We start from the raw sequence: 12,827 nt of genomic DNA on the forward strand, positions 1-12,827 counted from the left end.
TGAGGGAACAGATGGCTGCGTAGATAGATGACAGATGAATGAGTGGATGGATGGTAGAGTGGGGGCATGGATGAGTAGGTCGATAAATTGAGAGGTACATAAAGAGTGTTTAAAAAAAAGACTGCCTGTGGTACCATTGCTGTGATGTTAATGGCCATATAAAGCATGGGTTTGCAAAATAAAGCACAGCATTGAATGGGCAGACCCGCATCTCACTGGGTGCCGCTGAAAGAATTAGTGCCCCTATTGGATTGGTGCAGGTGCTGAGTGAATGTTGAAAGTACATGCTACGAATGCATTCGTCTGGACTTTTCACCCTCTTTCCATGCAGAAGTGAGTGCTCTTAATGCAAATGCTTAATTGGTGCAGGAAGGAACTAGGCAGTTGGAAGGGCTGATGGTTGCGTTGGCTACTCAGCCAATACACATGGATTTGTGAGGGCAGCAATGGGAGATGTGGTGTAGATGAACGCACTGGACTGTTACTGGCAGCGAGTGGCTGTATGGGCTCGCTGGGTAAAGGCACAAATAGGTGGGCATGTTGAATGGGACTTGCCTAAGCAGGGTGCTCTGCCATTCGCCCACTAAACATGGAGCATTGTGGGCAGGATAGAGGGGTGGTGGGCGCTGCAGGCATTGCTTGCCGGTTGTATGTGCAGCCTGCTCAGCTCAGCTATTCCTCCTCGTGTCATGATGTCATGGGGGCGGGGAATGAGGCAGGCACTAGCCTTGTCTTGTTTTTGCATGCTGCTCTCCGTTCTTTGCATTTCCTGATTTTTGCCTGTTCTCGTGTTATAGGTGCGCACTCACCAAGAACTATGACAAGGATCAACAGTGGTCATACTGCACCGGAGAAAAGAAAGTGAAAGGTAGAGTACTGCACCTTCATCTCCCCAGCGACACAAGCTCTACACAATGCAAGCCCAGTCCCCATTGGACAGTCATAATAAGTGAAGGTCAGTGCCCTATTGGACACCCTCACTTTTAGAAATCGGCACCCTACTAGAAAATCTTTAATCAATACAATTAGTGTCCTGTTCGAAACTATAATCATAAGGCTTCAGGACGACCATTAATCGGTAAAAGTCATAATGCCTTATTTGGAAACTGTAATTGGTACATGTCAGTGTCTTAATGGGCCGCTGAAATATATATAGGCCAGTACCCTGGTGATCGACCCCCAAGTTCTCTGTACTTAACATTGCTCTTAAAGGAACCCTGTTTTCCTGTCGCAGCGGTCTTATATCTTTCTCTTGTCTGCTCTTAGATCACTGCGCCACGAGCCCCTGTGAGCACGGAGGCACCTGTCAAATCACCTTGACTGGCTATCACTGTGTGTGCACAGCTGGATATACCGGGAAACACTGCCAGACAGGTGAGCCGGGCAGACCCCCAGGGCACAGCGGGAGACACAGACACATGTTAGGTTATCTGACCCCCGGGGTGAGAGGGAGAAACCGGCAGGCAGGCTTTGGTGAACAGACCCTTGAGTACAGAAGCAGACACACCCAGGTGCCCGCCCGCCTTGTCTGGTGGGTGCTAGGGGGTGAGAGGGGTTAGGGGTGCGAGTGAGGATCGGCTGCCTAAGACCTCACTCTGACAAACGTCAATGTCAGGGTCGGGCGCTGGAAGGGCCTCTCTGTCTCCAGGCCTCCTGCTTCGACCTCCCACACAGATAGCAACAGGAAGCCCTCCAGAGCTTCCGGGTTCCTGTTTGCGTGGAGGGTGGAAGCACGAGGCTTGGAAATGCAGCATTGTGGCAGACCCGATGCGTGAAACAGGTAAGTGTTTAGTGTGTGCGCAATGTGTGTATGTGTTGTTTGTATGTGTGTGTGTGATGCGTGTCGGAAGCGTATGTATGAATATATGCGTGTGTGCATGTGAATGTTGTGTATGTATGTACTTATATATGAATGTATGTATGGGTATGAGTGCATATGTTGTGTGAATGAGAATGCAGTGTGTGTGAATGTTCTTGGGTGTGGAGTATGCAGTGTATATGACAGACCAGGTATGGGTGAGTGACTGGTGTGTGAATGGGTATGAATGTGATTGTGTGTATGTGAATATTCTGAGTATGTGCTCGTGTGGAGAATGCAGCGTGGGGGACTGTGAGAGAAGGTGTATGGATGAGTGACTGGTGGGTGCGTATGTGGAGAATGCAGTGTGAGTGATTGGTGGGTGAATGAGTATGAATGTCATTTACTATGGTATGACATTTGTTACTGGACATTTATGATAAAGGAAGCATGATAAGTGAAATGATGTGGCTAGACTGGCATTTTGGTGCTGCTAGCCTAGCAATGTCTTACTGTGGTGTGACGTATTGTTACTCAGCATCTATGATAAAGCAAGTATGATAAGTGTCCTTACATGTCTAGACTGTCTACATTGGACCCAGTTTAGACATATTTTCCTAATGTGGCATGACATTTTTAATGATAAATCCAAAATGAGTATGTTCTTACTTGCGGGTAATGGCATATATTGGCAGAGCCTGCTTGAACATGTCTTAGAGTATCATTACTGGCATTATGCGCAAATCAGACATGAGTATATTCTTATATGACAATACTGGCATATGTGTTGCAGGCAGCATGTAAATGTATGTGCACAGCCAGCGTGAAAATTATTCTGGCGTATATTGTGGGGGAAGGCATTGGGAAATGCTTCTGTGCACTGTTTGTGACGTGCATCTATTGGATTTTTTCATGAGTTACCCTACAAAGCTGATTGCAAACCGTGTGGCTTTTTATCACATTTTTCACAGAAAGCGTGCTGTACAATGGACCATTTTAACCCATTATTCAAAAAAAGTAGTTGGGGGAGAACCCCGTGAACCGTAATTTGTTGTTTTGGGTTCCGTGGCTAGGATCGGTCGCTCTTTTGGCAAATATTTACACCACTGCAATTAAAAAGGCCACGGGTGTCTGGTACATGTGGGTACCAGCGGCCAGGCACTGCCCCTTAGCAGGTGAAAGCTTTAAGCTTTGATGATTAAAAAACATACTTGCATCTTTCACCTTGCACAGTATGTGCGTGCCCGTGCAGCGGCATGATCATCATGGGCACTCTGCATGCATTTTGGTTCAGGCTGGCCCCGGAGAGTGGTGTGTCCCGTGCTTTGTTGAGGAACTTGGGGGTTACGGGGCTCACCATGGCCCTCAAATGTAGTGTTACGCCACTAGTCCCCTTGCAACTGGCCCGCTGTGGTAATATGTAGCCACTCATTAAACGTGACACGTTTACTACTATGTCAACATGTAAACAGGAGAGAGAGGCACTAATGAACATGGATTCTTAATGCTGGGGTGAATAAGAGGCAATTACTTTTAAGGTGCTTCCATGTGGGAATAACCCTGACTTCATAAATGGGATGGAAAATAGTGCCTTCACCTGCCAGTGGTTATCAAGGCCGTAGATGTTTCAGCCAGTTTAGCAACATTTCTATAAACATGTACTAACGCCTATACATTAATACTACAATCACAGTGATGCTGCTGCAATGAACAGACCTGCTTTATATACAGCTCTCTGCTACAGGAAGTCAATCATTTTGGGTATAGCGCACTGAAATCTATACATCGGAGCTAAAAGCAATATATCACATCCAATATCCCCACGATAATTCGATTGATCCGGGTAGTTCTCTTATTATAGGGAGCAGCTGATAAGGTAAAACGAGCCTACCCAGCAAGGCTTCACTAACTTGGACTGGTCACACGGAAACAAGAGGGGAGACTTCTCTTTGTGTTCCCACGTGCCAGAGGCACTCTTCAGATCCTGGTGGGTTTGTGACGGGACCAGGATGGATTACTCTCACCTGCTTCCACAGAGCCGCAACAGGCTGGCTGAAACGAGAGAAGCTATACCTCCCCGTGAAGCAAGTCAGGGAATAGAGCCTTGATACCAGACGGTGGGGTGCTATTATTCATCGCACTATTCAGTTCCAGGTGTCGCTTGGCCAGCACTCCCAGCCAGCACATGCATTGGCGCGGCATCGCCGAGCACCTGTGGAGCATTCCCTTCCACGACACATCATCACTGTGTACATTCTGCTCCGGAGTACCAGCCTGGCACTACACGAGGAACTGAACTGCCCAAGAGCATCCTCCTCATCATTCTTTCGCACCCGGCGTGGGGTGTCCAGTGGGCACACCTGCAACCTGCACGTGGGAATGGTCGGATTGGGGCATAACATTATCTCGGAACCAATGAAAAAGTGGCCCACAGGTCATTCCTTTTGTGACGGACTGTTTGAGCAGTACCCAAGGGGGAGGTTTTTGATACAATGTGATGCAGTTGTCCATTTCGAAGAATATTCATTCAGTAATGCCACATTTATTTATTTAGGCATTTGTAGAGCGTGCCGAACCCGGGGGCATCTGGGCGCTGGTTTACATGAAGGCAAAATGGTTGTACTGGGTTACAGCAAAGTTACAGACGTAGGTAGTACAATGGTTACAGTTTACATCAAGGTTACAGGCGTAGTTAGTAGATTGGTAGCAGGTAGTAGTTACAATGGTTATGATCATGAATGATACGTACATGTTATCTAGATCTGAGTTTCTAAGCAGGGTGGAGGTGGCGGTGCCAAGAGTTGTGGGGTGGGCAGTTTGAGTTGCATTTGGCGGTCTTGTGAGAAGAGCCAGGTTTTGAGGCCTTTACGGAAGGACCAGTAGGATTTGTCGGATCTTAGGACTAGGGGGAGGGCATTCCAGAGTTTGGGAGCGATCACTGGGAAGTTGCTTCTCCCTGCTTTCTGTCACCTGTATCTGGGAATGTCAAGTAAGTGCGAGTAGGCAGCCCGAGTAGGTCTGGACGAGTGGGCCTTGGAGATATTTCTAGGCAGGCAGGAAGGGGCAGTGTTTGAGATACATTTGTGGGTCAATGCTAGCCTTTTGAACATGATGCGTTCTTGGACTGGAAGCCAGTGGATGTACCGTCTGGCTGTGGAGATGTGGTCTTTTTCGGAGATGTTTAGAGCTGCTCTTACAGCATTATTCTGGATGACCTGAAGTTTTTTTTTTATATTGCGGGCATTGGTGCCTGCAAAAAGGGAGATGCAGTATGCAGTAGTCAATCCTGGATAGTATGAGGGCTGTAGCGAATATGATGCAGCTGTCACTCACATGGGCCAAAAAACTTTGACCAAAACAACGGATCGACACCAGTATTTTGTGTTTTTGGTTCAGGCAATGCCCTATAGGCCTATAGGCCAGTCCGATCCTGCACATGGGCTGGACCCCAATGACATAAAACAAAGAACCACTGCTGCGTTTGTGAGCTTCAAAGCAAGACGCCCCCTGCAATACCATTATCTTGTTGCTAGACACCCAGACCCATTATTTCCCTGGAAGAGTTCATATTTAGGCAGCGGGTTGGTTGCTAACTCCTGAATTAGCTAGCTGACATAAGCCACACATAGGACGTCAGCAACCTCCGTGATCCTCAGTGGGGAGGGCTCACCTGGAGCTCTGCTCAGTGTAGCACAGAGGCATTCTATTTCTACCTCCACACGGGTGCCTGCGATGGCCAATGAGCCATCCAAGACTCGAGCAGCAGTCAAAACCCTCCAACTGCATCCATTGGGACTCTTCCCTCATAGCTACAAGGAGGGAGCCCGTGCAGTTTACGATTAACATTTTCTAGCCAAGGGACATCATTTTGGGATTGCGTATCAAAATACACCTAATACTTCAGTCTTCTTTTCATTTCTCCTCGTAGAACAGAATCCTGTCCGACCCACTGCTCTTATGCCACATTTCAGTAGGTAATTGCAGCTGTTGATCTGCCAACAGCCTCCCAAGTTAAATAAGGTAACTGAGTACAGTACAGACTCTATAGCGAAGAGTGCTTCTCTGCAGTCACCTCAGCTGACCAATGAAACTGACCAAGGGAATTTTCAGAAAGGAGAAAAGAGGATTTAACCCTCTAGATGGCAGTTGGCAGCTCCGACGGGAAAACAAGACGCACACATGCATGCTGCCCTTAGCCCCAATTTAAACATAGTGCTAGACTTTCTGTATGCTTGGAGGGGGGCTGGACTAAGTAGAGGGGCATGCTAATGATGACTCACAGGGGTGTAGAGGAGTGTAACAAGTCCAGTGCCTTGCCAAGAGGGGGTGGCAACCCCTCTGTGCCAGGCGTGGAAGGACTACCAGGGTATTTGCCAGAGCCAGTTTTACCCCTGATGTGGACGGTAGCAGGAGACCAGGCCCCAGTTCCGCCACTTGTGCTTGCTCCTTTTCTGTTCACCTGTTTCTCTTGCCATAACTCCACCGCAGGATACTTGTCAGTGCCTCTGTGTTATCGTTAGAGACCCGGCATCTAGTCTTGAAGACAAGAAGCAAAGGGGATCGAGACATAACGCAATGCAGGGACGGAGGAAAAACTGTATCAGCCTCAGAACCCAAGAATGATCAGCTTCACTGAGAGGGAGACACCCGAAGAGGACAGAAACCCGCAAGAGCATTACCGACCTGTACCGCAAGCTTCAGAGAAACAAGCGGAGCAGGGAGAGAGCCGCCAGTAGATGCCGCAGCCATACACAGCAGACAGGAAGACCTTACAGGCTGCTCTAAAAAAAACAGGCCACCCTCTCCAGTTTATGGCGGACCCACATGGAGAAAGTGGACAGGGCGGCAGAACTAACCCGGGGTTAAGGACACCTGCACTAGGGAGGAGGGTGAAACAGATGAGAGAGGGAGGGGGGGGCATAGGCTATACACAAATTTAAATACAAACCTTGAACTGTCTCAAAGACTTGGAGTGATTTCTGTGGAGATTGTTTTTTTTAATAATTAGAGGAGAACACATTGTTGACTTGTGTTTAGCAATTTAAGAGCGAAATATTGGCACTAGATAATGTTGCGCTGTGCATTTTTTGTCAATATTTATATAGCTATATTTCTCATCACAAAACTGCAACGAAAACTCCATTGTGCACTACAAACCTTTAACTAGCAGACTATAACACAGGGGAAGTCACAACCTGACATTGAAGGTGAGCACAGCCCAGGGTACACTTGGAAGCATTGGCGGATGGGTGAAGAGAACAGGACCCAGGATTTACTGTTTTTCCCGGATCGCCACACTCCTAATGACTCCCCAATGTCTTTATATTGGCAAGTTGAAAGAGAAGGTTGATGAAAAGCAAAAGAAGAAGATTGGAGACTTGCTGGGCAGGGTTAGAGATTTGTTAGAGGAGGTGGTTAGAGGAGCGATGCAGGAGAGCACCATTAAAGAGATCCAATATAGGTAGGAGGATGGTGTGCCTTAGAGGAGTAAGTGTAGAAGGGCAGATGTATACATCATCTCTAGTGCCTGCCCCTCACCTCCGTCATACTGGAATAGCAGCAAAAGGAGCACTATGTGTGACACCAGGTATTGTCCCAATACCGCTTCGAAGATATGAGAGACGTTATGCACTCAGACAATCGTATTGAATGTATTCTTGCACTGATGTGGTGGAAGGATTGCTGCATACACCATTGAACATCGAAGAGCTGTAATTGAAATCAGACAAGGGCAGAGTGACGTAATGAAGAGAAGATTTAAAAACACACTGAGACGATATACAAATACTCTAAGACTAAAGATGTAACTGAAAAAACAAAAGAAACATGTAGATGAATATGAAGAAATCGTGTACACCAAAGAGATAAGTGAGAAGAGATTAAGTGAATGTATATACGCAGAAAAGCAATGTTGATGAGAAATATTGAAGCTTGCTGCAGAAGAAAATATAACACGATTAAAGCAACCATGATTAAAAAATGGACGTCAGACTCGTGTTATCAATTACCAAACTACCTCAGGGAGCGACCAGGGCTGCAGAGCTAAAAGGTGCTGGAAAAAAACAGGAACAGGAACAACACATATCTATAGGCCTGGGTCAAGGATACCACATCAAGACATAATTGCCATTCACAAAGGGAGTAAAGAGGATAAGCTGCATATGTATGACATATTTCTCTTAGATTAAGCAAAGAAGAAAACATCTGCAAGTGCCAAGTATGACACAATCAAGGATGCAGAAAGCATATGTGAGGCAGAGAAACCAAGTCTTCAGGGGCCAAGAGGAGTAATGGCACCCAGTATAATTAAATTAAATAACACTAAATAAAAGGTCAAAATGGTCAAAATGGACAAAATCGTGGTCTCTTGACACTTGATTCAGAACTTGAAAACAAGACCTATTAATTAAGCTTCAGATGAAGATAGTGGTGTACCTACACTCCCTTAAAAGTCCTGGAGAAGAGAACGGTCTGCAAGGTCAACTACAAAGAGGAAACCTTGGTTTAGGGCCTGACTGATGAGAGATGGTAGACTAATTGGGTGAGTGGGTAGTAATCTGACATTGTTCTCTGGACCTGAGTTTGCTTACGTGCTGCTAATGAGCTGAAAGACCAACCAAAGATGGGAGAGTATGCCAACCAATCATGAGGGTCTATGTAGCAGTATACTATGCAATGTTGAAGAAGCCAATACACTGCTGTTATTCTTGTTTTAATCTCTATTAAACATATTTAGTGGTAGTTTAAGACGTGCCTATCAGATAAGGAGCATCCAATAATGACACTTACACTTATATGAACTATAGGTATATATGTTCCCTTAACAAATCCCTCTTGTCAATAGGTTTTTAAAGTTTGCCTGGTAAGATGACGTGAAATTATTGTCGAGAGTGAGTGAGCTGCAATCTGTTTGTTCACCAGATTTCCTTGAGCTGATAATAATGTAGTATTTAGCCATATTCTTTGAGTCTGTCCAGTTATTTGGTTCTAAGATTATTATTGGTAATTCCATCTGGCTTCAGGTGTTACTGCACATTTTAGTAGCAGTGCAGATGGTTCTGATCCAGTTACCTGGGCCCATATCCAGACTCTCTGACTATCGACAGCTTCCACCATTAGCCAGAAGATTGCTGAGTTTTCTGCGTAGAGCGGAGTAATGACACAGGTGTGACAGCGAAACGGTTGGCAGGGGCCCCTTTGATGAAATTGCTGCCCAGTCCCCAAAGGCGCCACGTGAACAGAAAGCAAAGTGGTCGATTGGGGAAGGGTCGATACAGAGAGACTCGAGCTGAGCACCGGATGTAAGGAGAGCATCGAAAGTCGCAAATAAAGGGACTGTATTGTAAATATATATATATATATATATATATATATTTGGTAACCAGATTTGTTGGGTTAAAAAGAGAGAGAGAGAGATACCTTGATTCGAACCAGGACAGAAGGATACGCACTAAGCTCCAAACGGGGTACTTTTTAAGGATTCCTGAGGCAAGGCCAAGATGAAGAGTGTGTATCAAACTCCAAAATGGAGCAAATAGTGAGATGAAATACATTTACTAGAGACAGTAAAGAAAGGTGTTCTCAAAAAATGAAAAGTGCACGTGTGTTTGGGGTTATAAATATTTCAGCGTAAAAATGTTATGTGTTTAGAATAAGAGATATAAAGCGATAGTAATAACCTAGGTGATCATCAAATTTTACAATCGAGAGATTGACCTCAATCACAGAAGGATACAAATTAAAGGAAAATAAATAAATAAAAAGCGACTCTTAGAGTGCCGATAATAAAACAACAAGACAGCAAGAATTGATAGAAACTGTAAACGAAGGAATAAAGAGAATGTTATTGTATAGATTTTTTAATTGGTTAAAGAATGGATTTTTCTGGTAATGGTGGGAGATTGATGGTGCTTGCCTGAACCGATTATTGTAGTATATTTGATTAAATAAATAAAAGGATAAAAGGTCTGGTAAGTATTGACAGTCAAAATTGACTTCTACATCTATGCAGGACATTACCAAGGTACACACCTAAGATTAGAAAGTATCACACTGAGTGGGTAAAAGGCACGACTAATGAGACACTTATGCCATGGTCTCAAGAATGCTCATTATCAAAAACAATATTGCGCACATGACAACATACGTGCATGCTACATATACAGGGAAGAAGCTACAGAAAAGATTGTCTGTTTTAGAATTATCGAAGATATATCAGAGTGAGAGAGAATATCCGCCTGAAAAGGAGTGGATGCTTAATCAGCAAAAGGGGGAGGATGTAATGCCATAAGCTCCTCTTTCCCCTTGGGAAAACAAGTAGAAAGACATGAGCAACAGGGATTTTACCCTTTGAATGAATTAAAAGCCGCCGCGGGTATGTTAATCTGACATATGAGCCGCCTGCTTATAACAGTGAGGATAACATGGAAGAGAGCGAAAATATAGAGCGCAAATACATGTCAACATGCAATGAAAATAAACAGCGTGATGAAAGAAAGGACAGACAGATTGAGATAGAGGAAGAAGCAAAGAGACAAAGAGAAGTGAAGGACACAGCCAAGGAAGTGACAATAGTACAGAACGAATGGATGGGAGGTCAGATATTGCTTAAGCTAGATGACAAGGGCATTGATGTGGTTAGAGAAAGAGAAGAAAGCATACAAGGAAGAGAAAGAAAAAGAGAGGAAGTGATAGAAAGAACAAAAAAGTATGCAGAACGAAAGAAAGAGATCAGAGGAGAAGAAACGAGATGAGAGAGAAACACAGAGATCGAAAGAACATAGGTTACAAAGAAGGCGAGAGGAAGAAGAGAAAAGGGAGATGAGTAGAAGGGAAGAAGAAATGAATAGGAGTAGGGGACAAAGGGATTATTCAATAGATGCATGCTGCCAATCAATGTACAAGAGCGATGGGAAGAATAGAGAGGATCACAAAAACCCAACAGGGAACTGCGAGAGATACAGAGGATGCAAAAATGGGCTGATGAGAATGAGGCAGAAGACATAGGGAAACAAATTGGGGATTTATGTAGGCAAATGAGAGATAAAATTGGCTACAAAACCAAAGCGAATACTGAAGGAATTCCATCAAAGGAAGCAGGAGGTAGATCAGATTATGTAATGACTGATGAACATAGAACGATGTCTTTAAATAGGCTAAATCTTGACGATGTGGAAAGGGACAATAGTCACACAAGCTGGGTTATAATGATGTCAGATGAAGAAAGGGGGGAAAGCAAAAAAGTGTGAGGAGGGTGGTGCATGCCGTTTTTTGAAAGATTCAAGCATAGAAAGAGGGTAAAGTGGTCACACTTAGAAGACTCCAAAGAAAAACACACCACAACCGACACCATATACTGCACGATAGTGCAGTGGAGGGGACATATCCCCACATTATGTAGGCAGATTAAGGTCACTACCAGGATGAATATGAACGGGTGCATCTAGCACCACCTGGAAGACAAGAAGTGTAGGTGGGTATGATTGTGGACCAGGATTTACAGAATTCCCATTATTAGAGAAATGGGGAGGACGACCACAATATATACCATGGCCACAAATGGATAAAGATAATTTGAAAAGTAAATTAGTTTGTTTGAATGCAGGTGCGGAGAAGTGGATTTATGAGTTAGAGAGAATGACATCGGGAATGATGTTAGCAATAGGTGACATAAAAGGCCTGCTACCAGCCTAGGGGAGAGGGGGATGACATTTGGAGAGGAGCAGAGTATGCAAGAATTACAGCACAAAACATGACACATGATGGAGCACCATTTAATAATTGCAGAGGAAACGTATGGAAGACGCTCAAGAGTACAATATCCTGACACATCAGACATGGGTGCTATTATGACAATGAAAATGGGTGAGGATGAAGATCCTGTTGTCTTTATTCAAGAACGTCGGCCTCTTGAGACAAGAGAACCATGGGATAAAACAGTGGCATTATTCTATCATATTTAATGTCAGGGACTGCCCGAGCCAGTGCAGCAGCAGCTGAAGAAGCAGGTAGGGATGGAAGGAAAGTCATGGCCAGAAATACAGTTGAATAATGTACATTATTGTCAATTGTTGCAGGAGAAGAATAGTAAGAAAGCTGAGAGTAGAGAGCAGGAGGAAACAAAGTTAGTTCAGAGGGGAGCAGTATTGACAAGTGATGAAGGCGTGACAACACAAGAGATGCGACCAGCACAGCAAAGCAATGTAGCATATCCTATGGATCAGAGTGGGTACGATTTTTGGCCAAGAGGGAGAGGGAATGGACTTAAGGGAGGACAAGGTGGATTTCAAAACCCTCAGGGTGGAGGAGGATTTAATGGCAGACAGCCACAACAATGATGGAATTGTGAAAGGATGGGACATATAGCCAGAACATGTAGAAGTAGAGGGGGCATGCAGCAAAACTGGCAAGCTCCAAGGGGTGGGGGATGGGCTATGTTCCACAATACAATACAGAACCCCAGGATTATTATGCCCAAGATCACACAGAATCAGACATGTGTTCTGCAAATACAGCAAACACTGCAAGCTCTGTAGCATTGGATGGCGGGTGAATTCTTTAATTGGAGGAGCTTAAATACAAACCGCAAATAAGCCAGAGCGATTGAGTGTAGCAAAGGTGCCAGAAACAACCAAGATGTGTTTGGGGGGTGAGGGGTGGGGCTAATACTGAGTTAAAATGGTGTATTATATCATACAGCACACTTTCTATGAAAAACTGGAATTAAAGTGAAACTGTTTGCTAATGCCACAAGGGCAACCACAGCAAGTGCCCATGCAAACACAACAAGTACAGACTCAGCAAGTTCAGACACAACAGGCCATTGTTCCACAATGGAACACACATGTTGGAGTCCCATAAACACCCACACCTAGAATAGGGAGTGTGACCATGCTAGAAGGGAATCCTTTCACAGGTACACAGATGAATTTATATCCACAATAGGAAAGCCCACAGAGCAACTTGATGTGTACAGTACTATCAGTGACACAAGACCCCCAAGAGGAATCAAGTGCCAAGGTAACGATAG

General features: G+C 44.7%; 1 protein-coding gene across 1 annotated transcript in view; it reads left to right on the forward strand.

The window, feature by feature from the left end:
• The window catches only part of F12 (coagulation factor XII), a 379,673-nt gene that overhangs the window by 164,428 nt on the left and 202,418 nt on the right, over positions 1-12,827 (forward strand). The window contains exons 4-5 of the mRNA XM_069651529.1: positions 798-868; positions 1,267-1,374. Of these exons, the coding sequence (XP_069507630.1) occupies positions 798-868; positions 1,267-1,374 (179 nt within the window). The remainder of the gene's footprint in view (positions 1-797; positions 869-1,266; positions 1,375-12,827) is intronic.

The sequence above is a fragment of the Ambystoma mexicanum genome, chromosome 3p (assembly GCF_040938575.1).
Source record: "Ambystoma mexicanum isolate Mex_15411 chromosome 3p, UKY_AmexF1_1, whole genome shotgun sequence".
Classification (NCBI taxonomy): domain Eukaryota; kingdom Metazoa; phylum Chordata; class Amphibia; order Caudata; family Ambystomatidae; genus Ambystoma; species Ambystoma mexicanum.